Consider the following 27,365-nt stretch of genomic DNA (forward strand, 5'->3'; position numbering starts at 1 on the left):
GAAGCTCATTCCACACAGCCACCACTCTCTGAGTAAAGAAGTTCCCCCTCATGTTACCCCTAAACTTATGTCCCTTAATTCTCAAGTCATGTCCTCTTGTTTGAATCTTCCCTATTCTCAATGGGAAAAGCTTATCCACGTCAACTCTGTCTATCCCTCTCATCATTTTAAAGACCTCTATCAAGTCCCCCCCCCCACCCTTAACCTTCTGCGCTCCAAAGAATAAAGCCCTAACTTGTTCAACCTTTCTCTGTAACTTAGTTGTTGAAACCCAGGCAACATTCTAGTAAATCTCCTCTGTACTCTCTCTCTCTCTCTCACACAGACCATTGTGAAGCAAGGACTCAGACGCACAGACTCTTTATCACGGAGATGTTTTATTGAAGAGCGGACATGAATCGTTCCAGCGAGGGTCACTATGGATCAGCCACACCGAAGCCCCGGACCGTCTCCACCGGCACCGTGTCCTGTGTGTGACCGACAACAGCAGCTCAGTTCCAGTCGGTGCAGAGAGGGGCGAGCGGACACTGGGACTCAGTCTGTGTACCTGCACCCCGACCGCTCACCACATCCCAGCCACACGTCCACGTGCCAACCCCACCCTCCACCACCCCTCCCTCCCTCCATCCCTCCCTCATCCATCCCTTCATCCTCTCCTCTCCTCCCCCCCCGCCTTCTTACGGCTTGGTCCCTCGCTCCTCACCCTCCCTTCCACCCCCCCCCCCCCCCCCCCCCCCCGGGCCCCGTTGTCACAGTACCTTGTTACGGTTTCGGTAGCTGATATTGTCAAAGCCGAAGGTTGCCCGAAACTCGTTCAGGCTCCGACCGAAGCCGGCGCTCCTGTTTTTGTACCAGTACATTGTGGCCACAGCGAGACCCATCAGCAGAAGCACAAGAAGGATCCCAGCAACAACGATTCCAGCAGTGTTGCCCGCACCTGTCATCACACACACACACACCAGTCAGCACAAACTCCCCAGACAGGGGACGGGGGGGGGGGGGGGGGGGGGGGGACAGTGAGAGGTGGGGGAGAGATGTTTCAGTTAGACAGACAACCACTGGTAAAGCCATGGCTCGTGAGTTCCGCGGGCGCAAGGAACAAATGACCTAAAGTTTGCGTTGAGTGAACACTGGCGTTTTGTGAGAGTGTTTGGATCCCGGGATCCAGAGAGGGGTCAACGGCCGACAGGTGAACGGCCCGCAGTAACTAGTGCCTCTGTCGCCGCTGGAAGAACTGACACCTCTACTCCCCGGGTCGGGCGCTGCCTCCTCGATCCCGCTGCTCGGCGGCGGCAGACTAGGATTCCAGAGCATCACCGATGCCTCACCTCAGCCCCTCGTCCCCCGCCTCCTGTCCGGATAACGTGACCGACGTTGGCTGAGCTGAAGTTGGGATCCACCCACTCACAAAACCCGGTGTACGGCGAGGACTCAGTTCACTCAACGCAAACTTGAGGTAATTTGTTCCTCCCCGCTCCCATCCATCCCAACCACAGCGCAAAAGTCTAATGTGTAGGAGGTGTGAAGGAGGCTTCTATCCAGAGGTCCGCGGACGGGAATGTCGGCCCCAGCTCGACTCTGCCTGTCCTGTCGAGTAACTCCAGCGTTTTGTGCCGACCTTCGCTGGTCCTGAGTTGGGCTGGAGAGGGAATGGGATGAAACACCACGTACCCCCGACAGCCTGGTCCGTGTTCACGCCGAAACAGTTGACGCCAGGCCGGTAATCCACGTCGTCAATGGCGATGTACCCCGTCTCCCTAGCATTCGATTTTATCACCAGAAACCCAACCTGAGTGGGACACAGCCGTCAACATCACACAGCCTCCCCCCATCCACCCACGCACCTCCCCTCCCCCCATCCACCTCCCCCCACCCACCCCCCCACCTCCCCTCCCCCCACGCACCTCCCCTCCCCCCCACCCACCCACCCCCCTCCCCCCCCCCCCCCCCCACCTCCCCCTCCCCCCCCCCCCCCCACCCACGCACCTCCCCTCCCCCCACCCACCTCCTCCACCTCCCCCCCATCCACTTCCCCCCCACCTCCCCACTCCCCACGCACCTCCCCTCCACCCAACCCCCTCCCCACCTCCTCTACCCCCACCCCCCCTCCTCTCCCCCCCCCCCACCCCTCACTCCCCACCCACCCCCTATCCTCCCCCTCTCCTCAGGGTCACGCCCCCCCGGAGGTGGGGTGGGGGTGAAAGGACGTGACCAGTGCTGACCTGGAAGGACTCTGCGCTCGCCACAGTTAGGTTCACTCCCCGCCACTGGTCGTTCGCTCCATGTTTGGCCTCCCACAGGGTCGTTTCCTGGTCGGCGACCAACTGGAAAAACTTCAGTGGCCCTTGCGCTGCAGGCAAAGCACACGGGACTGTCGACGCGGGTCACACACGGGACCGTCCACGCGGGTCACACACGGGACCGTCCACGCGAGACCGTTCACGCGGGTCACACACGGGACCGTCCACGCGGGTCACACACGGGACCGTCCACGCGGGACCGTTCACGCGGGTCACACACGGGACTGTCCACGCGGGTCACACACGGGACTGTCCACGCGGGTCACACACGGGACTGTCCACGCGGGTCACACATACCGCACTATCCACGCATGGTGTGGGAGGGGTCGGGGTCGGGTTAGGGGTCAGAATGGGGGGTCGGTCATTAATTGGCCTGGAGCCGGATTCAGCCCAACAGGGGCCGGTCAGGGCCGGAGAGAAGAAACTGGTCACTTGTGGTGTGACCAATCTGCTGATGGGTCAAAGGAGTGTTGGGCAGGATGACCAGTGGGAGTCCGAGCTGGGATTACGGTGCAAACTATTTGTCCAAATCCAACCAGTCCTCATCACGAGGCAGGTGAGCACATGGGAATAAATGGGAACGGTCCAAGAGCAAAACCTGCGACTCATTCACTGAGGTCAGGATTGTGTGCTGGCGGCTCGACCCCGGACAGCGCTGACCACAACCAGACTGGGCAGCGTGGCGGCCCCAAAACCACAGCCGGACCAACTACGGCCGGACCAACTTGGAGGGAGGGGGTGAGGGTGGAGGGTGAGGGTGGAGGGTGTGAGGGCGGAGGAGGGAGGGGGGTGGGGGTCTCACCGAGCTGCTGGGGTATCTTGGTGCGATAGTAGAAGGTGAGGCAGGAGCCCTTGGTGGGCGGCAGGTGTTCACTGAGGAGACGAGCGGTGTCTTCGACGCTGACCGTCGCCATGTCCACAAACACAGAGTGACCTGTAGAGAGAGGAGGTCCTTCATTCACATAGAACCCCCGTGCCCTTTGACCCCGCGCCATCCGACTGACACCACGACAGCGGTCAGAGGTTGTTCAGTCAGGCCGAGGGAACGGTGTCCGCCGGACTGGTCACTGTGTACCTCCGGCCACTGGCCACACGAAGGAGCTGGGATCCGGTGCCCCGCCTGACCCCCAGAGAGGTGGGAACAGGGGGGGGGAGATGGGGAGAGAGATACTCTCCCACTGCCCCTCCCGACCCGATCAGACTGACCCCTGACCTGGTCACAGTGGGCCAGCCCCACCTGCTTATTGCCAGTTTTTCTGCTGAGTCGGCCCGAGTTTGGCCACTGACCAGTGCGTGAGGCAGGGTGCCCACCCACCTTCAGGGGTGCCCAGGGTGTGGTCAGTGGCCGGAGTCTTGTAGTGACCGGGCACCGAGCTGCTGCTCCAGTTCCAGTCCACGGTGTCCATCTCGTTCAGAACGTTCCTCCAGCCACACAGTCCGGCCTCAAAGTCACAGGTACCTGGAGAGAGAGGGGGAGGGTCACTGACCAGTGTCTCCCCACCCATCCCCCATCCATTCATCCCCCCACCCACTCACCTGGCACCTTCCCCCCACCCATCCTCCACCCACACCTGTGTCAGGGGGTCGGAGGGTGTGGGGGTCAGTGGTTGGGGTCACTCACCCGGACGCGGACACCGCGAGGGTTCCAATACGAGGTCGTCGATCGCGATGTACGAGGAGGAAGCTCCGCCTCCGGCCGCTTCAAACACCAGCTGCAGGGACAGAGTATTGGTCAGCACTGGTGACTGGCAGTGACCCAGTGCCCCGCCCCCCCAGTGACCCCCGCCCCCAGTGACCCAGTGACCCCCGCCCCCAGTGACCCAGTGACCCCCGCCCCCCAGTGACCCAGTGACCCCCGCCCCCAGTGACCCCCGCCCCCAGTGACCCAGTGACCCCCGCCCCAGTGACCCCCGCCCCCAGTGACCCCCGCCCCCAGTGACCCCCCCCCCAGCCCCCCCCAGTGACCCAGTGACCCCCGCCCCAGTGACCCCCGCCCCCAGTGACCCCCGCCCCCAGTGACCCCCGCCCCCAGTGACCCAGTGACCCCCGCCCCAGTGACCCCCGCCCCCAGTGACCCCCGCCCCCAGTGACCCCCGCCCCCAGTGACCCAGTGACCCCCGCCCCAGTGACCCCCGCGCCCCCAGTGACCCCCGCCCCCAGTGACCCCCGCCCCCCAGTGACCCCCGCCCCCAGTGACCCAGTGACCCCCGCCCCCAGTGACCCCCGCCCCCAGTGACCCCCAGTCGGTGGAGGTGCCGGTCAGTTACCCTCCAGACATGTGCACCCCACTCTGGCCAGATCATGATGCATGGGGGTCGTGTGAAGGGGAGGGGGAGGGGCGGTGTGGCGCTACCGGTCAGTTACCCTCCAGTCGTGTGTCGTGTGCACCCCCACTCTGGCCAGGGTCCACGTCTGGAGCGGGCCAGTGTCCAGGGTCCAGACCAGACGCTTCGTCTGCAAGTCTTCCTCCATGTAGACGTCCAGCGAACCTGTTGGAGCAAGAACCGGAACATTCCGTATATGGGGAGGGGTCTGTACACAGGGGGTGGGGTCTGTACACAGGGGGAGGGGTCTGTACACAGGGGGAGGGGTCTGTACCGGGGGGGGGGGGGGGGGGGGGGGGGGGGGGGAGGAGCTTCAACCTGATCTAACCTTATCTGTGACGGGTCAGATAAGGGGGAGGTTTAGTTTCTCAAACCTGTACTCACGGTGGGGGGGGCAGAATGACCAGGGGGTTACCTGGGGACAGGTGGGTGGGGGTCAGGCCGTTACCTGGGCTGTCGGCACAGGTGTGGGCACGGACATGCAGCAGGTGGTGGGGGTGGGGGGAATAGGGAGGGTGAGGGGGGGGACAAGGGCAGTGGGGGGTTCAGGGAAACACAGAGAAACAGTTGCAGGAGCAGGCCACTCGGCCCTTCGAGCCAGCACCACCATTCAATATGATCATGGCTGGTCATCTAAAATCAATACCACGTTCCAGCTTTCTCCCCATACCCCTTGATTCCTTTAGCCCAAATAACTAAATCTAACTCCCTCTTGAAACCATCCAGTGAATTGGCCTCCACTGCCGTCTGTGGCAGAGAATTCCACAGATTCACAACTGTCTGGGTGAAAACGTTTTTCCTCATCTCGGTCCCAAATGGCCTCCCCTTTATTCCTAAACTGTGACCCCTGGTTCTCGACTCCCCCAACATGGGGAACATGTTTCCTGCATCTACCCTGTCGAATCCTTTAAGAATTTTACATGTTTCTATAAGATCACATCTCATCAATCAATCAATCAATCAGTTTTATTCGTCAACCTTCAAAATTGCCTTATCTCAAATCCTCTCACAATGAAGGTCAACATGCCATTAGCTTTCTTCACTGCTTACCGTACCTGCTTGCTTACTTTCATTGACTGGTGTACAAGCACACCCAGGTCTCATTGCACCTCCCTTTTCCTAATCTGACACCATTCAGACAATAATCTGCCTTCCTAACGTCACATTTATCCACATTATACTGCATCACCCAACCTATCCCAGTCACTCTGCAGCCTCATAGCGTCCTCATCACAGCTCACACTGCTTTGTGTCATCCGTACACTTGGAGATGTTACATTTAATTCCCTTGTTAATACAGTGCCCTCCATAATGTTTGGGACAAAGACCCATCATTTATTTGTTTGCCTCTGTACTCCACAAGTTGAGATTTGTAATAGAAAAAAATCACATGTGGTTAAAGTGCAGATTGTCAGATTTTTAATACATTTTGCTTGTCGGCGCTGGTGTGGGAGGGGCTGGGAAGGGGGGGCAGGGGGAGGGGGGTTCAGGTTGGGGGAGGGGAGGGGGGTTACCTGGGCTGTCGGCACTGGTGTGGGAGCAGCTGGGATGGGGGGGCAGGGGGAGGGGGGTTCAGGTTGGGGGAGGGGAGGGGGGTTACCTGGGCTGTCGGCGCTGGTGTGTACACGGAACTGTAGGCAGGCGATGTCCAGGGGGGGTGTTGGGTTTCTGACACCAGCTGCAGCCGCTGACTGGTGGGGAGTGGCCGGTGGCTGGTGTCGGCCAACATGTAGTGTCCTGCAGCAAATACCATCGGTCAGTCGTCTGCCCAGTGGGAACCCTGACCTCCGGGGCAATGGACCCGGCCCTGCCCCCCCCCCCCCCCCCCTAGCCCCCTCCCCCAAACCCCCCATGGCCCACCAAGGGCATGGAGTGGGGGAGCAGCAGGGAGCCACCCTCTCCCTCTACACTGCCCCAGTGAGGTGCTGCCCCCTCCACACGGACATGGTACCGCCTGAGGCCGGCATGCACAGAGGTTCCCGACGAGGCTACAGCCCCCTCCCCCTCCTACCCCACCACCCCCCTCCCCTCCCACCCCACCACCCCCTCCCCTCCCACCCCACCACCCCCTCCCCTCTCCTACCCCACCACCCCCTGCGCTGGAGTAACTCAAGCAGCATCTCTGGAGAACATGGACAGGTGACATTTCAGGTCCTGAAGCAGTTACTCCAGCACTTTGTGCCATTTTTTGTAAACCAACATCTGCAGTTTCTTGTTTGTATATATTGTGTGCAGTGTCCACAGACCAGTGTGTACAGTGTCCCAGTGTTTGAGGCCAGTGTGTGCAGCGTCGCAGTGTGTGAGGCCAGTGTGTACAGTGTCCCAGTGTGTGAGGCCAGTGTGTGCAGCGTCGCAGTGTGTGGGGCCAGTGTGTACAGTGTCCCAGTGTGTGATGCCAGTGTGTGCAGCGTCGCAGTGTGTGAGGCCAGTGTGTGCACTGTCCCAGTGTGCACAGTGTCCCAGTGTGTGTGGCCAGTGTGTGCACTGACCCAGTGTGTACAGTGTCCCAGTGTGTGCAGCGTCCCAGTGTGTGAGGCCAGTGTGTGCAGCGTCCCAGTGTGTGCAGCGTCCCAGTGTGTGAGGCCAGTGTGTGCAGCGTCCCAGTGTGTGAGGCCAGTGTGCGCAGTGTCCCAGTGTGCGAGGCCAGTGTGTGCACTGTCCCAGTGTGCGCAGTGTCCCAGTGTGCGCAGTGTCCCAGTGTGCGCAGTGTCCCAGTGTGTACAGTGGCCCAGTGTGGACAGTGGCCCAGTGTGTGCAGTGGCCCAGTGTGTGCAGTGTCCCAGTGTGTGAGGCCAGTGTGTACAGTGTCCCAGTGTGAGAGGCCAGTGTATGCAGTGTGCCAGTGTGTGCAGTGTCCCAGTGTGTACAGTGTCCCAGTGTGTGCAGTGTCACAGTGTGTGAGGCCAGTGTGTGCACTGTCCCAGTGTGTACAGTGTCCCAGTGTGTGCAGTGTCACAGTGTGTGAGGCCAGTGTGTACAGTGTCCCAGTGTGTACAGTGTCCCAGTGCGTACAGTGTCCCAGTGTGTGAGGCCAGTGTGTACAGTGTCCCAGTGTGTGCACTGTCCCAGTGTGAGAGGCCAGTGTGCTCTGTTTGTGAGGGTGGTGCAGCGGTGAGGATGGGAAGGTTATGCTGACCTTGCTCTGTCCCCAGGGTGCTGTCGATGGGCGGCCGGTTCTTGGTTCTTGTCCCTGAGTCCCCGCTCTCCCGCTGCCAGGTCCGGGCTCCCGTCGATGTGAAGGAACAAGAGTCGGCTTCAAAGCTGCAGAACTGCTGTGGTTCACAACTCCCTCCCACCACACTGATGTCATCAATGGCAATGCTCCCCCAACCGTCTGTCCTGCTCCCTTCAAATATTAGCTGCAACCAACAGAAGATGCCCATCAGTGTGGGCTGACCACTGAGTCTGGCCACGCTGGTCAGTGTGTGAGTCAGGGTTGGGAGTCGGGGTCAGGGTCGGGGTCAGGGTTGGGGGTCACGGTTGGGGGTCAGGGTCGGGGTCAGGGTTGGGGGTCAGGGTTGGGGTCAGGGTTGGGGTCAGGGTTGGGGGTCAGGGTTGGGGTCAGGGTCGGGACTGGGGGGTCAGTGTTGGGTTCGTGGTTGGGGTCGGGGTCAGGGTTGGGGGTCAGGGTTGGGGTTGGGGTCGGGGTCATGGTCAGGGTCGGGGTCAGGGTTGGGGTCAGGGTCGGGGTCAGGGTCGGGGTCGGGGTCAGGGTCGGGGTCATGGTCAGGGTCGGGGTCAGGGTCGGGGTTGGGGTCAGGGTCGGGGTCGGGGTCAGGGTCGGGGTCAGGGTGGGGGTCAGGGTGGGGTTGGGTCGGGGTACATTACCTGGAAGTATCGGAGTTGGGGGGCGATGGTCAGGTACCCACGTCTCCACTCGTTGCCCTGCGAGGCCGCTCGGCTCCACAGCAGCGCCTCCCCCTGGCCACGCTGCTGCACCTTCAGCCTCAGGTCACCTGTGGGGTCACGGCTTCACTCACAGATACTCCCCCCAGAGACACCGATCGGCGGGAGGGGGGGGGGGGGGAGGGTCTGAGGGGGGGGAGGGGATGGGGGAGGGACTGAGGGGGGGGGTATGGCCAGGGGTGCGGCCAGTGAGGGGCGTGGCTAAGAGGGCGCAGGGGGCGTCTGACCCCATCTTCTTGGACGGCCACACACGCCCAGGTCCTGGACCACAGTGACCCACACTGACCACTCTGTCACTGCATCCCAGCCCAGGCACAGGGTCGTAAGGCCATTCGGCCCATCAAGTCTACTCTGCCATTCAATCATGGCTGATCTATCTCTCCCTCCTAACCCCATTCTCCTGTCTTCTCCCCACAACCCCTGACACCCGCCCTATTCAAGAATCTATCTGTCTCTGCCTTCAATATATCCACTGACTTGGCCTCCACAGCCGTCTGTGGCATAGAAATCCACAGATTCACCACCCTCTGATTAAAGAAATTTCTCCTCATCTTCCTAAAAGAATGTCCTTTAATTTTGAGGCTGTGACCTCTAGTCCTAGACTCTCCCACTAATGGGAACATCCTCTGCACATCCAATCTACCCAGATCTGCCCAGGGGGACAGCACCGAGCAGTCCGATCCCAATGGGGGTCAGTGTGAGGGTCAGTGGAGGGTCAGTGTGAGGGTCAGTGTGTGTGTGAGGGTCAGTGTGAGGTCAGTGTGAGGGTCAGTGTGAGGGTCAGTGGGGGGTCAGTGTGAAGGTCAGTGTGAGGGTCAGTGTGAGGGTCAGTGGGGGGTCAGTGTGAGGGTCAGTGTGTGTGTGAGGGTCAGTGTGAGGGTCAGTGGGGGGTCAGTGTGAGGGTCAGTGTGTGTGTGAGGGTCAGTGTGAGGGGCAGTGGGGGGTCAGTGTGAGGGTCAGTGGAGGGTCAGTGTGAGGGTCAGTGGGGGGTCAGTGTGAGGGTCAGTGTGTGTGTGAGTGTCAGTGGGGGGTCAGTGTGAGGGTCAGTGTGAAGGTCAGTGTGAGGGTCAGTGTGAATGAACACCAGCTTGTTTCCAGGTGTGTTTGGTGGGTTGACTGCTGACTTACCGACCTTGGGGCCGTACATGTAGTACCAGAAGGCTAGGCATTGGTGACAGGCGGAGGCTGTCTGTAGCCGGGAGATGAGACCGGCAGTGGCCTGAACGTGGTTCCCTGACGTCGGACCCACGAACAGGTAGTGACCTGTGGTGAGGAAAGGAAGATGCAGGGTGAGTGCTGAGCGGCAGCGTAACGGAGACGGTGAGAACACGTTCAATGTACAAGCCTCCAATGGCATTTTGTTGGAACAATTCACATGAGACGCTAGTGGCCATCAAACAGTAACTACTTTATTTGCAATAACTTGCCAGGCAAGAACAGTCAAGGAAGAGCCTGCTCTCCTGATTCAAAACATGCAGTATTATTAAATTATGTTTGATAGCATCGAAGCAAGGTTAGCCACGCAGTTATTTACAAGGTGATCCAGAGTTCAGTAACTTTCCACTGAACTTCTTTATTTATGATTCAAGATTAGGGTGTCTGGATTTATCCTTAAGTTCATAAGTTCTTCTTTGTCCCAGGCAGACTTATTTTATTTTACCCTATGGGCTGCCTGCGCCAGGAATGTTTAGCCTTTCACTGGAGTAACGATTCCCACTGAGTGATGACAGACACCAGTTCTTCCCACAATTTATTCTAATGTTGTATCAACTCTGACCAATCCCCAGTGTACACACACACCCCAGTGTACACACACACTCACCCAGTGTACACACTCACACCCCAGTGTTCACAAACACCCCAGTGTACACACTCACACCCCAGTGTTCACAAACACCCCAGTGTACACACTCACACCCCAGTGTTCACAAACACCCCAGTGTACACACTCACACCCCAGTGTACACACTCACAGTGTACACACACACCCCAGTGTACACACACACACCCCAGTGTACACTCACCCCAGTGTACACACACACCCCAGTGTACACACACACCCCAGTGTACACTCACACATACACCCCAGTGTACACACACACACACCCCAGTGTACACACACACACACCCCAGTGTACACACACACACCCCAGTGTACACACACACACCCCAGTGTACACACACACTCACACCCCCCAGTGTACACACTCACACCCCAGTGTACACCCCCCCCCCCAGTGTACACACACACCCAGTGTACACACACACCCGTGTACACACACTCACCCCAGTGTACACACACACACCCCAGTGTACACACACACACACCCGTGTACACACACTCACCCCAGTGTACACACACACACCCCAGTCCCAGTGTACACACACACACCCCAGTGTACACACACACCCCAGTGTACACACCCACTCCTGTGTACACACTCACCCTGTACGTTAGGCCATTACGTTGTATTTCTGTAATTGAACATGGAATTCTGTCACACTATGATCACTCTGCGCCCGGACACATGACTCTGATTATATCATTTAACTGTTGGTGATTTCACATGTGGAAGGTGCAGGTGTATTTGGTCTCAGTGGGAAAGTGTTTACCACTGGGGTGCCCTTACCTCTCACGTTAATAGTGTGATCGTACATTGGGGCCTGGTCTGTTGTGTTCCCGCTGCCCACCGTCCAGTTGGGACCCAGCGCTCCATTTACTTCCCATTCACACAAATCTACTTCAAAATTGCAGGAGATTGCTGCAAGAAAACAGACAGCTTTAGCCCACAATAAGTGTAGTGTCAGTACTCCCAGTGTGTACACGCTCATCAGTGTACACACTCTCCCAGAGCGTATATTCCCGTGTACACACTCACCAGTGTACACACTCTCCCAGAGCGTATATTCCCGTGTACACACTCACCAGTGTACACACTTACACACTCACCAATGTACACTCTCCCCAGTGTACACACTCACCAATGTACACTCTGTACAATGTTCTGGTCTGACAGTAGATGGAGAAACCATCAAGACTACCTTTAGTGTAAAATCAGGCCCAATAAAAGCATGATTGCCCTGTTAGCTAATTTACTGCTGATGTCCACTCCTCCTTATCTCACTGCCCATCCCTATCTACATTCCTCACTGTCCCCTCACCACCCACTGCCATTCGGCCCATCGAGTCTGCGCTGAACGGCGATCACCCCGTACCCTAACACAATTTACAGAAGCCAATTAACCTAAAAAACCCGCACGTCTTTGGAGTGTGGGAGGAAATTGGAACACACGGAAAAGACCCAGGTGGCCATGGGGAGAAATGTGCAAACTCCGCACAGACAGGACCCGTAGTCGGGATCAAACCCGGGTCTCTGGCGCTGTGAGGCAGCAGCTCCACCCGCTGCACCACCGTGTTTTCTGGCAAGTGTAGATGAAGTGTAGAAGTTACCAAGAAGTTCAGGCCAGTCATCTATATCCCTTGACTCCGCTATATTTAAGAGCTCTATCTAACTCTCTCTAGAAAGCATCCAGAGAATCGGCCTCCACCGCCCTCTGAGGCAGAGAATTCCACAGATTCACAACTCTCTGGGTGAAAAAGTGTTTCCTCATCTCCGTTCTAAATGGCCGACCCCATATTCTTAAACTGTGGCCCCTGGTTCTGGACTCCCCCAAAATCGGGAACATGTTTCCTGCCTCTAGCGTGTCCAAACCCTTAATAGTCTTATATGTTTCACTAAGATTCCCTCTCATCCTAAATTCCAGAGAATACAAGCCCAGCCGCTCCATTGTAAAAACATTGTGGAGTGAGTGGGAGGTTGTATGTGGTGATGCTGGCAAAGTAAGATCACTAAACATGGCTGGGGGTTACACTGAAGGTTTCAGATAGATTGTCATTCACCTCCCAGACAGGCAAACCCTTCTCATTGCGTTTTCCCAGTGGCTTCACCCTCAGTTTTATCCACCCACCCTGTCACAGTCACATTGTTGATGCGATCTGTTTCAGTAACCAACTAGCCTCAGCTCTTCCCCGTCTTCTGGTACAAAATCCTGACACTTAATCCACCATCATCCCAGACCTTGGAGCTGGAAAAGACGCTTGACACCTTTAAACACCTCCATTATATCACTCTACAATTGGTGTTGTTCAAATAACACAACACACACACTATTCAAGTCCTTGTCGAGTACGTAACAAATTAAAGAATTCTAGCGTTCTAGACCATTCCTAAACCCAGCAAAAGGAAAGACGGGTTAAAAATGAGCAAGAACTCACCCCAGAGACGACATGGGAGTAGCAGCAGTAACAGACGATTGCAGAGAGACATGGGGAAGCTCTTGCTGTGTAATGACTGCGTCTCAAAGCAAGCAGGGAACGGAATGCACTTTGATAAAGGGTGAACTTTAATCATCTTTAACACCCCCTATTTCACTGTCAGCTTGGTTTTTATCAACACCTGCAGTAACTTTAACCTCAACTGCATTGCTTTGCTTAATCTATGACAGTTTTTTAAAATAATCTTTGTACATTTTTCAACATCTAGTGTCAAGGCCAAGATTTATTACCCATCCCCAATCACTGCTGATGCGGCGGTGAGCTGCTGCCTTGAAACGCTGCCGTTCCGCTGATGAAAGCATTCCCACAGGAGGGGGTTCAGGAACTTCAACCCAGCAACCCATGTGGGGGCATGTGTGCGTGTATGTGTGTGGGGGCATGTGTGTGTATACGTGTGTGGGTAGCATGTGTGCGTGGGGGCATGTGTGCTTACACGTGTGGGGGCATGTGTGCGTACACGAGTGTGGGGGCATGTGTGCATGTATGTGTGTGTGTGGCATGTGTGCATACACGTGTGTGGGGGCATGTGTGCGTACACGTGTGTGGGGGCATGTGTGCGTGTATGTGTGTGGGGGCATGTGTGTGCGTGTATGTGTGTGGGTGGCATGTGTGCGTACACGTGTGTGGGGGCATGTGTGCGTGTATGTGTGTGGGGGCATGTGTGCGTGTATGTGTGTGGGGGCATGTGTGCGTACACGTGTGTGGGGGCATGTGTGCATGTATGTGTGGGGGCATGTGTGCGTACACGTGTGTGGGGACATGTGTGCGTGTATGTGTGTGGGGGCATGTGTGCATGTATGTGTGTGGGGACATGTGTGCATGTATGTGTGTGTGCATGTGTATGTGTGCATGTATGTGTGTGGGGGCATGTGTGCATGTATGTGTGTGTGCATGTGTATGTGTGCATGTATGTGTGTGGGGACATGTGTGCGTGTATGTGTGTGTGGGGGGCCATGTGTGCATGTATGTGTGTGGGGGCATGTGTGCATGTATGTGTGTGGGGACATGTGTGCGTGTATGTGTGTGGGGGCCATGTGTGCGTGTATGTGTGTGGGGGCATGTGTGCATGTATGTGTGTGGGGACATGTGTGCGTGTATGTGTGTGGGGACATGTGTGCGTGTATGTGTGTGGGGGCATGTGTGCATGTATGTGTGGGGGCATGTGTGCGTGTATGTGTGTGGTGGTGTGCATGTGTGCGTGTATGTGTGTGGGGGCATGTGTGCGTGTATGTGTGTGGGGACATGTGTGCGTGTATGTGTGTGGGGGCATGTGTGCGTGTATGTGTGTGGGGGCATGTGTGCATGTATGTGTGTGGGGGCATGTGTGCATGTATGTGTGTGGGGGCATGTGTGCGTGTATGTGTGTGGGGGCATGTGTGCGTGTATGTGTGTGAACCAAGTTCCTCTGGCGCCTCCCAGAGAGCTGCCAATCTTTGAGCAGTACAAGATGTAGTATTGGTCTTTGACATGAGGATTTACAACATGCTGCTTTATCTCTCCTTGATATCTTGTAAACATTGTGTTGGGGATGGCTGGCCAAAGTTTAGTTGTAAAACAGGAGATAACCTGGGAGATGCGTGATCAGCAAGGCTCAGCACAGAACCAGGACACACAGCAGTGACAAACAGCCCTGTGCCCATGACCCTGGTCCTGCAGCTGAGGCACCTGTACTGGACCATCTGACACCTGTGGCCATTACAGGTAGGGGGCATGATGTCCATGGCCCTGGTACCAGAGGCATTTGTGGCCACCACTGACTGGAGGCAGAGTGCCCACGGCCTGTAGATGGGGCACGTGGTCACTACTGTCGGGGGGGGGGGGGGGGGGGTTCCCTGGTACCTGAAGGCCTGGCACTATGCCCTGGTACAACAGACTCTAGTGTGAAGGACAGCAGCATTTTCATTGCACGTTTTGTCAGCTCAGGATGCCTGTGGGGACCGTGGACAATGAAGTTCAGTGCATATGGGTCAGGGTTTGAAGCAAGGTGCCAGTGCAGAGTTGCACCCCTGCAGTACACTCTTGCAACCTTCAGCCAAGGAGGAATCCACGGAGGTGTCGTAGGAATATCATTGGTGCATTGGAACGCAGTGCTGCCTACAATGAGGACCAACCACACTGATGCTTGGCATGGCCTGTGTGGCTGATTGCCTGTGGCTAGGGTCAAAATGACCAGACACATCCAGCGACAGGTGAACTAATGCTGAATAAATAGTTGACTCTTTTCAAAAAAATGCTCCATGACAATTTTTGTTCCTTTGTAAATGCCAATTCCAATCCAACTCATAGAAACAGAAAATAGATGCAGGAGTCAGCCATTCGGCCCTTCATAAAAACATAGAAAATAGGTGCAGAGGTAGGCCATTCGGCCCTTCGAGCCTGCACCGCCATTCATTGTGATCATGGCTGATCGTCCCCAATCAATAACCCATGTCTGCCTTCTCCCCATATCCCTTGATACCACTAGCCCCTAAAGCTCTATCTAACTCTCTCTTAAATCCATCCAGTGATTTGGCCTCCACTGCCCTCTATGGCAGGGAATTCACATCTCTCTGGGTGAAAAAGTTTCCCCAGCTCCACTAGTGGACTCTACTATCTCCACTAGTGGACTCTACTATCTCCAGCTCCACCAGTAGACTCTACTATCTCCACTAGTGGACTCTACTATCTCCACTAGTAGACTCTACTATCTCCACTTGTATTTGTGCGATGACATTAAAGTTGAATTGAATTGAATAGTAGACTCCACTATCTCCACCAGTAGACTCTACTATCTCCACTAGTAGACTCTACTATCTCCACCAGTAGACTCTACTATCTCCACTAGTAGACTCTACTATCTCCACCAGTAGACTCTACTATCTCCACTAGTAGACTCTACTATCTCCACCAGTAGACTCTACTATCTCCACCAGTAGACTCTACTATCTCCACCAGTAGACTCTACTATCTCCACCAGTAGACTCCACTATCTCCACCAGTAGACTCTACTATCTCCACCAGTAGACTCTACTATCTCCACCAGTAGACTCTACTATCTCCACCAGTAGACTCTACTATCTCCACCAGTAGACTCTACTATCTCCACCAGTAGACTCCACTATCTCCACCAGTAGACTCTACTATCTCCACCAGTAGACTCTACTATCTCCACCAGTAGACTCCACTATCTCCACCAGTAGACTCTACTATCTCCACTAGTAGACTCTACTATCTCCACCAGTAGACTCTACTAGCCCCAGCTCCACCAGTAGACTCTACTATCTCCACCAGTAGACTCTACTATCTCCACTAGTAGACTCTACTATCTCCACTAGTAGACTCTACTATCTCCACTAGTAGACTCTACTATCTCCACCAGTAGACTCTACTATCTCCAGCACCACCAGTAGACTCTACTATCTCCACCAGTAGACTCTACTATCTCCACCAGTAGACTCTACTATCTCCACCAGTAGACTCCACTATCTCCACCAGTAGACTCCACTATCTCCACCAGTAGACTCTACTATCTCCACCAGTAGACTCTACTATCCCCACCAGTAGACTCTACTATCTCCACTAGTAGACTCTACTATCTCCACCAGTAGACTCTACTATCTCCACCAGTAGACTCTACTATCTCCACTAGTAGACTCTACTATCTCCACCAGTAGACTCTACTATCTCCACCAGTAGACTCTACTATCTCCACCAGTAGACTCTACTATCTCCACTAGTAGACTCCTATCTCCACCAGTAGACTCTACTATCTCCACTATCTCCACCAGTAGACTCTACTATCTCCAGCTCCACCAGTAGACTCTACTATCTCCAGCTCCACTAGTAGACTCTACTATCTCCAGCTCCACTAGTAGACTCTACTAGCCCCAGCTCCACATACCCTCCCTGCAGTGAGCTGATTGGAACTCTGTGCAGGTGATCCACTACAGCCTTTGTACAACTGCAACACAGAGTTGGATTCTATGCTTCATGGAACTAGAGAGGCTAAAAGAATGGCAGGAGCAGAATGTGGAAAATATCAGGCAACAAACATAAAAGCAGAATGTTTCTGAATTAAATGGTGCTGGTTTTCAGAAGGATCTGGGTGTCCTTGTACACATATCACAGGGCGGGTCATTAATGGAAATAACATCTCAGCCTTTTTAAGAATTTCTGTTCAAGAAAAGATACATCTTACAGCTTAAAGGGTTTATGACATATTGTGTGTTTAGCCACTTAGAAGAGGGATACATTTTTGGATTCAGTGGGAGATTAAAGCTCAGCCATTACTGACTAGTGGAGCTAGCAGAGGGGCTGAATGGCCTCCTCCTGCTCCAAGTTCTTGCCTTCTTAGACTTTTAGGATAGAATGCAATTTATTGTCATTCAAACCTAGGTTTGAACGAAATATCATTTCTACAGTTTTTTACATTACAAAACAATCCAAGACCCACACTTAACACAGTTTAAATAAACATCCATCACAATGAGTCTCCAACATCTCCTCACTGTGATGGAAGGTAAAGTCTTTATCTCTTCCCTTTGTTCCTTCTCCCGTGGTCCAGCAGTCCAACTGCAGTGTCGAGGCGAACTGGGGCTCCGATGTTAAAGCCCCGGCGGGTGATGGTAAGTCCTGAGACTGTTTAAGCCACGCCGGGTCTCTGCAGCTCCCATTGGTTATGGTGGTGCCATTTACACGTATGCCCTTGATACAATTTGGTTATTCTTACCCCAACCCATTTATAGCTCATGTTTAATCACAGTTATGGCAGCGATTATTGAACGCACTACATGGCTTTCCCTCTCGACTCTCCCTGGATGACCAGCCCTTTCCCCATTCACTGCCCGTCACATGGATGTGGGGGTTTAACAATTGTTGTCAGCCCCTGGATTCCACAGCAAACTCCAAAATATCTGTGTAATCAGAAGGAATGAATGCATTCTCTACGCTAGCTTAATCCTAAAGCACAGTCTACTGACAGCGAGCTTCATTAGGAGTGAGTTTGGTGCTATGAAGTAATGCTGTAATTGCTGATAAACACACGGGGTCACCGAGTTGAAATTGTTGTAAAACTAGACACCTGCCACCTCACCGTTCCTTCACCCTGTAGCACGCTAGAGGGAGGAGGAGGAGGAGGCCATTCAGCCCCTCGTGCGAGTAGGAGCTCGGCTCAGTACTTCCCGCCCAGTTTCTCCACAGATGCTGCCTGACCCACTGAGTTGTTCCAGCACTGTCTCAATCATTGTCAGCAAAAGCTAAGGCTGTAAAATATACGTTACCACCATCAAAATAAAACCACAACCCTCCCTATCAACACACAATAAAATGATAATTAAATATGTTAATGTTGGGTCTGGCTATGGTGGTGCCATTTACACCTGTATGCCCGATACAATTTGGTTATTCTTACCCCAATCCATTTCTTGCATTGCTCCCCCTTTGTTCTCTTTAGGTTCCCACTTGGATCTAGTTCATCTTAAAGCCTTTTCTACCTCCCTCGTTATCCAACTCACTCGAGCGCTCTCCCAGATGCTTCATCCCATTCCATTACTGACAGCAGTGTTCCTCAAATGAACACCCAGCTCTCCCACACAATGGCCTTTGAGCTACACCTTCATTTCCCTGATACCAATAATCCTGAACAAATTGCCCCCGTCCCAGGTATTCATCCAGAGATTCTGCTTTTTAATTTAATCCCCAAATGCTCAAGCTTTCACAGCAGAACCTTGTTCCAAGTCCCACCCGTATCCTTGTGTGGTCAATGACAATGGGAATCTCCGGCTCTTTCTCAAGTCCAGTGGAGATATCCCTCAAATGCTGCTGTAGCTAACTGATCCTGTGGTTCTCCAGCTCCTGATTGCAGATGGCAGCATTCTCTATACCATCCATAGAGATACACAACAAGCATGATGGGCCAAATGGCCCACTTATGTGCTGTGATCATTATATGACTTGCTTCCTCTACTTGAATAGATTCCATACACCAATGCCACAGCCAGCTTGCTCACCTTCCCCATCGGCCTCACACTAGTCCACCAGCTTTGAAGAAACTCATTTCTTCACACCAACTCCTGGATTCCTGTACCTGCCTCACTCACACTCACTTCCTCCCAGCCTGACCATGTGTCAATTCTAAAGTATTTACTCTAAAGCATGTGATTGTGTCCAGGAGGTCATTTTCTCCCTCCCTGCTCATCAATACAGAGACAAAGTTCCTCAAATATTTACCTTGAACTCCAATCTATTGCATGACCAACACAAGTCCTGTCCTCCCACTAGTTGCGGAATAGTCTCAGTGTTGGAGAGGGACTTGGTGGGAAGGCAAAGATCCAATTGTTAATGTGTAATGGTACCAATAGCAAGTAAGAGGTTCTACTGAAGGAATGTGAACAGTTAGGGTCCAAATTAAAACTCTACTGGTAATAATCTCTGGATTAATATCCGAGCAGAACTGGTAGTCAGCCAGGGGTAGAGCAGTCAGAAGATCATTTGCCTCACTTTGGGCGGAGATAAGAATCACTAAGTGGAACAAGTCACTGATGGACATGATCTAGTAGTTGTGGCTACTTCATAGGACTCAGTATAACTAAAGCTAGACTTGCAAGAATAATCATGAACAATTTCTTGATTCATATTGATCAGAGAAATCAAACTGGCAAATGGAGCCTTGAGGACAACGTGTGGAGTGTATTTAGGACAGCTTATTAAGACAATATATTGTTGAACCTACCAGGGATCAGGCTACTCAACCTCTGATGAGCATACAGGATTAATTATTGATCTCATTGATGTTCCAGAGAGTGTGAATACAACATGATAGAATTTTATACCAAAAGAGACATAAAGTGCTGGAGTAAGTCAACGGGTCAGGCAGATTGAGAAAACATAGATCTGAAATTAATGGCTTCAACCATGTTACGATGGCAGAATTGACTAACATGGATTGGGAAATTGATTATATGGTAAATGGGGAGCTAAACAGTGATAGGCATCAGAGATGTTTTAATTCATAACAAGTAATATTCTTTTAAGTAAACTTAAGTAAAATGATGCCTCCATTGCTAATGCTAAGGATAATATCAAATTGAATTTATGGTGAAGGCCAGAAGACTGGGAGTGTTTAATAAAACGCAGCATAAAATGACTAAACGAAAACGGGAGGGGGTAGAGCTCATATTAATAGTGTTACGGCCTGGTTCAGCAACTTGTTCGCCAAGGAGTGAAGATAACTGCAAAAAGTGGTGAACATTGCCCAGTCGATGATGGGCACTGACCTCCCCACCTTCAAATGGATTTACAGAAGTTGCTGCCTCAATAGCAGCTAGCATCATCAGAGACCCACACCACCCTGGCTACATGCTCAGTTCACTCATATGGTCAAAAGTGATAGGAGCAGAATTAGGCCATAGGTCTACTCTGCCATTCAATCGTGACTGATCTATCTCTCCCGCCTAACCCCATTTTCCTGCCTTCTCCCCATAACCTCTGACACCTATACTAATCAAAAATCTATCTATCCCTGCATTAAAAATATCCATTGAAGGCCTGCACAGCCTTCTGTGTCAAAGAATCCCTCAGTTTCACCACCCTCTGACTACAGAATTTCCTCCTCATCTCCTTCCTAAAGGAACGTCCTTTGATTCTGAGGCTGTGACCTCTGGTCCTAGACTCTCCCACTAGTGGCAGTTTTTCGTGCTGCTTTTGCTGTTTCCATTGTCATTATTATTTGTTACGTTGGAGCTCTGCTCGGGCAGTGCGCCTGAAATGTTGTTATAGTTATAATGACAATAAAGTATATTATTATTAGTGGAAACATCCTCTCCACATCCACTCTATCCATACCTTTCACTATTCTGTAAGTTTATTAAAACCGAGATGAGAAGAACTTTTTTCACACAGAGAGTGGTGAATCTCTGGAACTCTCTGCCACAGAGGGTAGTTGAGGCCAGTTCATTGGCTATATTTAAGAAGGAGTTAGATGTGGCCCTTGTGGCTAAGGGGATCAGGGGGTATGGAGAGAAGGCAGGTACGGGATACTGAGTTGGATGATCAGCCATGATCATATTGAATGGCGGTGCAGGCTCGAAGGGCCGAATGGCCTACTCCTGCACCTAATTTCTATGTTTCTATGTTTCAATAATGTAGTAAACCCAACATCAGTTTGGGTAAAATGCTGGCAGGGTATTGAGAAAAGCAATAGAATCAAGCAGTCAAGTGGTCCAATGTATATTAACCATGTAGCTGGAGAGAACTGTGAAAGAAAAATGTGGGGAAATGCAAGTTTACCATTTTGTTTGAATGGAGACAACAGAATATCTGTTCTGAGAGATATTGGTGTCCTTGCAGTTGGTGGATGGATAGGCAAAGAAGTCGTGGTCTTGGTGGGATCACAAGGGCAATACAGCGCATGGTATTTGTCTCCTTATACATAGTGAGACGTAGTGCATTGAAAAGCAGCCTCATTAAATGGATTTCAGAAAGATCGTCTGGTGATGAAGGTTTATGCAGATTGGGCTACAACTCGAGACCTGACAAAAACAAGAGCGATCGATTAAAATGTACGAGATGTGGAGCGGATGCTTCTCCTCATGGGGAATCTGGAAAAAGGAGGTACCTTTCCTGCCATTTTAGGTGGAGGAGCAATTTCTTCATTCAGATCATTGTGAATCTTTATAATTCTCTCATGCAGTGAGCTGTAAAGGCTGAATTATTGAATACACCCAAGGCTGGTGTGAACAGATCTTTCTACTATTGGTAAATCAAGGATTACAAGAACAGAGGGCTAAGATCACATTGAGTATTGGATCAGGCTTGCATTAGGGCAATCGGCACACTTGCCAACCTAATCCTCAGAAATTGGTTTCAATTCTTGATGTTATGAAACTGAGGACGGCCATTCATCTGGGTGTATGAACCATCAATTAGTTTCTGCCTGGATTATAACAAATGCACTTAACCAGGGGTTGAACAAATTTAGTTTTAATATTTCAAGTGAGCAAACTTCAGGGGAGAAAGTTCATCTTTCCCTTGTGCTATCCCCAATCCTACAGTTACCCAGTCTTGCCATCACAAGAGGTTTCTATTTACCCTCCTAAGCCTTTGAATCACCTGAAACACTTTGATTTTTATCATCCATTAAATCTTTCACACACAAGGAGCATTGTTAAACTCCAACTTGTTGGGTGGGTGAATGAGTACGGCACACACAGCGAGCTGTGTTGGGGGAGGAAATAAAGATGCATGAGGATCAGAAATACATAGCTGATGACAAAGTGAACCTCTCTCACCATGAAGGTTCAATGATAGTTTAACACGGATCACAGCAGACATGATCAGTTGAATGGGCAGCACAAGTCCAACAAAACTCTGGACAAATGATTTGTTACATCAGGAGGCCTCGGGCCCAGCGAGGGTAGCCCAGCTGTGCCGGCCAGAGTTGGCGTGTTCCCTTGCCCATCTCAGTAGCCCTCGTCTGCCCAGGTCACCGTGTAGTCTGGGTACTTGGCCCTCAGGATTTCTGTTGTTATTTCATGCTTAGCCCGGCCAAAGCCCTGTGGGGAAATAAACAAATGCAGTCACTAGGATAAAGGCAGCAAATGGTCAAGTGCCGATATCCCACAGCACAGACTGCATGCAAGCAAAGAGACGCCAGATGCTTTATGTTGTGGGGCAAGAGAACATCTGATTATAAGCCGAGACAGACCACAGAAGGATACATGGAAAGGTTCAGAGGGATATGGACCAAACACAGGCAGGTGGGGCACCTTGGTCAGCATGGGCCAGTAGGGCCGAAGAGCCTGTTTCCATGCTGCATGACTGAGAATACTGATACGCGATACGCTGTTCCCTAAAGACAGAAAACTAACATGCAGGAACAACTGGTGGAGAGCATGGCAGGTGAAAGCATAGCCTTTAATACACGGGATAGGGTTTAGAGACAGGGAAACCTAGTCAGAGGGTACTGGTGAAAGTGTAGCTGTAGTAGTAGGGGAGGCTTTGATCTCTGCATTTAAGGAGGTATGTATTTGCAAGGAAGCAGTTTAAAGATTCACCAGGTTGATTCCTGGGATATGACTGTTTGGGGTAAAGGTTGAACAGGGTCTGCCAAAGTGCAGTGGAAAATGAAGGATGATCTTCTGACCTTATTGAGGGGTTGACGGGAGAGATGCTAAACATCTGCCCCAGTGGGGAATCAACAATGGACGTGGTGTCAAAGTAAGTCGTCTCAAGGAGGAATTTCTTCTTTCAGGAAGTCACGGATCTTTGCCATTCTCTTCATCAGGGAGCGCTGGAGAGGCAGTCCTTGTAAACAGATGATTGGTTATGGGTAAAAAGGGCAGATAAATGGAGCTGAAGCACAGTAACACATGGCCTAGATTGGCCCAGCAGGCTTAGTGTCTTTAGCAACGTCTGATCCCAATTCTCCCGTTCAATTACTTGATGCTACCAGAATAGGGCTTTATTTTCTGATGCAAGTTGCAATGAAGTGAGAGCACACCTACTATTGCCAGTCTCAGAGGATTTGTGCAGTTAGCAGGATTGATGGAGAGGTCACTGCAAGATTCATGCTCAGACTAGTTCCTGTCTCAGGGTTAATTGAACCTACACCAGAATAAGTCCGTGATAGGAGAAGAATTAGGCCATTTGGCCCATTGAGTCTACTCTGCCATTCAATCGTGACTGCTCTCAACCCCATTCTCCTGCCTTCTCCCCATAACCTTTGGAGTTCCGCAGGGGTCTGTGCTGGGGCCGCTGCTCTTCATGTTGTGTGGTAATGATTTGGAAGAGGGGATTTAATGTTTTGTGGCGGTTTGCTGATGATACGAAAATAGGTGGAGGGGAAGGTAGTGTAGAGAAAGCAGGGACTCTGCAGAAAGACTTAGCAGGTTGAGAGTGGGCAGAGAAAGTGGCAGATGGAATATAGTGTAGCAGAATGCATTTTGGTAGTAGGAATAAAGGCGTAGACTATTTTCTAAATAGGAGAGAATCCAGAAATCGGAGGTGCAAAGGGACTTGGGATGCTGGTGCAGGATTTCCAAAAAGATAATCTGCAAGTCGAATCGGAAAACTCAATGGTAGCATTTATTTCAAGAGGGCTTGTATACAAAAACAGGGATGCAATGTTGAGGCTCTATAAAGCACTGGTAAGGCCGCATTTAGAATATTGTGAGCAATTTTCAAGTCAAGTCAACTTTATTTGTCACATACACATACAAGATGTGCAGTGAAATGAAAGTGGCAATGCCTGCGGATTGTGCAAAATCTACAGAACAGAATCAGTATTTACATGTTAGAATTTTTTTTTTAAAGACACAACACAACAGTAAATTAGTCCCTGGTGAGATAAGAGTTTACAGTCCTGATGGCCTGTGGGAAGAAACTCCGTCTCATCCTCTCTGTTTTCACAGCATGACAGCGGAGGCGTTTGCCTGACCGTAGCAGCTGGAACAGTCCGTTGCTGGGGTGGTGGGAGTTCCCCATAATGTTGCTGGCTCTGGATCTGCACCTCCTGGTGTATAGGTCCTGCAGGGGGGAGACTGTAGTTCCCATAGTGCGTTCGGCCAAACGCACTACTCTCTGCAGAGCCTTCCTGTCCTGGGCAGAGCTGTTCCCAAACCAGATTGTGATATTGCCGGACAAGATGCTTTCCACAGCCCCAGAGTAGAAGCACTGAAGGATCCTCAGAGAGACTCTGATTTCCTCAGCTGCCTGAGGTGATAAAGGCGCTGCCTTGCCTTACTCACCAGTGCGGCAGTGTGTGTTGTCCATGTCAGATCCTCTGTGATGTGGACCCCCAGGTATTTAAAGCAGCTCACCCTGTCCACAGTGGTCCCATTTATCTCCAGTGGCGTGTACGTCCTCGGATGTTGAGCCCTTCTAAAGTCCACAATCAGCTCCTTAGTTTTTGTGACATTCAAGAGGAGGCTGTTGTCCTGATACCAGAGGGCCAGATCAGCCACCTCCTCCCGGTTAGGCCTTCTCATCATTATCGGAGATCAGGCACACCACCACAGTGTCATCACAGTTTGGGCACCATATCCGAGGAAAGATGTGCTGGCTCTGGAGAAGGTCCAGAGCCAGTTTACAAGAGTGATCTCTGGAATGAGTAGGTTAACCTATGATGAGCATTCGTTGGCACTGGGCATGTACTCGCTGGAGTTTAGAAGAATGAGGGGGGACCTCATTGAAACATACAGAATAGTGAAAGGCTTAGATAGAGTGGATGTGGAGAGGATGTTTCCACTAGAGTGAGAATCTGGGGCTAGAGGTCACAGCCTCAGAATTAAAGTTTTTTTTAGGAAGGAGATGAGGAGAAATGTCTTTAGTTAGAGGGTGGGGAAACTGTGGAATACTTTTCCACAGAAGGCTGTGGAGGCCAAGTCAGTGGATATTTTAAGGCAGAGATAGATTCTTCATTAGTGCAGGTGTCAGGGGTTATGGGGAGAAGGCAGGAGAATGGGGTTAGGAGGGAGAGATAGATTAGCCATGATTGAATGTCAGAGTAGACTTGAATGGCCGAATGGCCTAATTCTACTCCTGTTCCTTATAACGCTGCCACTTATCACAAACCTGTCAATCTTTGCTTTAGAAATACTCGATGATTTGGCCTCCACAGCCGTGTGTGGCAATGGCATTTATCCGCATCTTTCTAAATGCATATCCTTTTATTCTGAGGCTGGTCCCCATGGTTCTAGATTCTCCCACTTGTGGACACATTCACACAATGAGGTCCCTCCTCATTCTGCTAAATACCAACAGCATTACTCTTACCAGACTGAGCAATCTGTCACAACACACCTTCACAGGAAGCTCCACACAGACGAGATGTCCCTGCCATTCCTCAGCTGTTAATTAGGGCAAAAGGCTAAAGAGGAGAAAGGTGAAATGCTCTGATGGTTTATGCAAGGGCAGTGTGTGCGGCCCCGTGTTATCCTCTGGCCCATAGAGACTTCAGAAACTTCCAGAAGATTCTTCCCATGAACAGCACCACCTCCTAGCAAGAGTGCTCCACTGTGAAGAGAGGAGCCTGTCTGATTTCACCAAGGCCCTGTTGCGATCAAACCTGCTAGTCATGCATGTTGAGGATGGGGCACAACAGCTGCATGGCGGTGGGATGGGGGTGAACGAGGCTGGACACACTTGCCGGAGATCGAGTCAGAGCCATCCCAGTATATTTGGACCGGTTCAGCATCAGTTACAGCCCACACTCACCATGGAGTATCCGTACACGTGTATATTCTTCTCTTGCTTATCGTGCCTGATGCGGCCCCCACCCTGGCACTCACAGTACAGACCTTGCTGCTCAATCTCTGCCGACACCTGGTCGTAGATATCAGCTGTGACAGGAAGAAATACAACTACTTCAGCAATAAGGATATCTGATCACCCAGTACACCGAAAACATGCCTAATACTAATCACAAGGCCCGTCACAGTATCCCCCCTCCCTCACTATCCCCTCCCTCCCCTCTCCCTCCCCACCCCCTCACTCCCCACCCCCACCCCCCCCCCACCCCTCCCCTCACTCCCCTCACCCCCCCCCCCCCCCCACCCACCCCCACCCCCCTCCTCCCCCCCTCACTCCGCTCCCTCCTCCCTCCCTCCCTCACTCCCTCTCCCCTCACTCCCTCCCCCCCACCCCCCACCCCTCACTCCCCCCTCACTCCCCTCCCCCCCTCACTCCCTCCCTCACCCCTCCTCCCACTCCTCCCCCTCACTCCCCACCCCGCCCACTCCCTCACTCCCTCCCCCACACTCCCCCGTCTCCCTCACCTCCCCACCCCACCCTCCCCACCCGGTTACCATGGTAATCGGCGGACGCCCACCCCCCCACCACGTCTATCTCGGGGCCACCGTCCTGCCCGACCCGGATCAGAATGTATTTGAAGACGCCCGTTCGGGTCGATCACAACCGCGGGAACCCGCGCCAACCGCCGCCGCCATCTCTGGGGCCGGCGTGCGCGGCCCGACCCGGTCCTGCGTCAGCGTGCGCGGCCCGGGTCGTCCTGCGTCAGGGTGCGCGTCCCCCGCCATCTTCCTGCGTCAGCGTGCGCGTCCCCGCCCGGTCCTGCGTCAGCGTGCGCGGCCCCGCGTCAGCGTGCGCGTCCCCGCCCGGTCCTGCGTCAGCGTGCGCGTCACCGCCCGGTCCTGCGTCAGCGTGCGCGTCCCCGCCCGGTCCTGCGTCAGCGCGCGCGGCCCCGCCCGGTCCTGCGTCAGCATGCGCGGCCCCGCCAGCCCCAGTCCAACGTGCGCGTCCCCGGTCATTTGACGCCAACTCTCCCCATTGAATGGCAGCGTAGACTTGATGGGCCGAATGGCCTTATTCTGCTCCTAGACCAACAGCCACCTCCTTATACAACGTGGCCGGTGAAGTATTTAGATTGTATCCATGCATTAAGTGACGGCTAATCACAAGTCTGTGGGAGAGCAAGGGTTTGTCTTGTTTATCTGCAGGATGGTGAACAAACTCTTTAACTTGTTTACTAAAGAACTGCAGATTCAGGCTTAAACCGAAGATAGA

The 27,365-nt window shown here is 52.6% G+C and overlaps 2 protein-coding genes across 2 annotated transcripts; both read right to left on the reverse strand.

Annotated features, from left to right (window-relative positions):
• Window positions 1-357: 357 nt before the first annotated feature.
• mamdc4 (MAM domain containing 4) lies at window positions 358-22,302 on the reverse strand. The gene is made up of 15 exons (XM_055659741.1): window positions 22,232-22,302; window positions 14,706-14,794; window positions 11,161-11,292; window positions 9,659-9,793; window positions 8,453-8,580; window positions 7,766-7,983; window positions 6,225-6,361; window positions 4,665-4,789; window positions 3,922-4,012; window positions 3,616-3,759; window positions 3,103-3,234; window positions 2,223-2,350; window positions 1,672-1,789; window positions 759-937; window positions 358-467 (listed from the first exon to the last, which is right to left on the reverse strand). Exons 1-15 carry the CDS (start codon window positions 22,300-22,302, stop codon window positions 417-419), a joined length of 1,878 nt encoding a protein of 625 aa, XP_055515716.1. The 3' UTR covers window positions 358-416.
• phpt1 (phosphohistidine phosphatase 1) lies at window positions 21,809-27,109 on the reverse strand. The gene is given in 5 exon segments (XM_055659742.1): window positions 21,809-22,396; window positions 26,058-26,182; window positions 26,648-26,741; window positions 26,743-26,821; window positions 26,937-27,109. Coding segments are annotated over 5 exon segments (564 nt in total). The 3' UTR covers window positions 21,809-22,303.
• Between the last annotated feature and the right edge of the window lie 256 nt (window positions 27,110-27,365).

This window comes from Leucoraja erinacea, chromosome 31 (assembly GCF_028641065.1).
Source record: "Leucoraja erinacea ecotype New England chromosome 31, Leri_hhj_1, whole genome shotgun sequence".
Taxonomy (NCBI): domain Eukaryota; kingdom Metazoa; phylum Chordata; class Chondrichthyes; order Rajiformes; family Rajidae; genus Leucoraja; species Leucoraja erinaceus.

Coding starts and splice junctions, on each gene's coding strand:
- mamdc4 (XM_055659741.1), bottom strand. CDS start 22,302: ATGGGCAAGGGAACACGCCAACTCTGGCCGGCACAGCTGGGCTACCCT. Junction 14,795..22,231: donor TGGGCCCGAGGCCTCCTGAT/GTAACAAATCAT, acceptor CGGTCCCCACAG/GCATCCTGAGCTGACAAAAC. Junction 8,581..9,658: donor CATGTACGGCCCCAAGGTCG/GTAAGTCAGCAG, acceptor GTGACCCCACAG/GTGACCTGAGGCTGAAGGTG.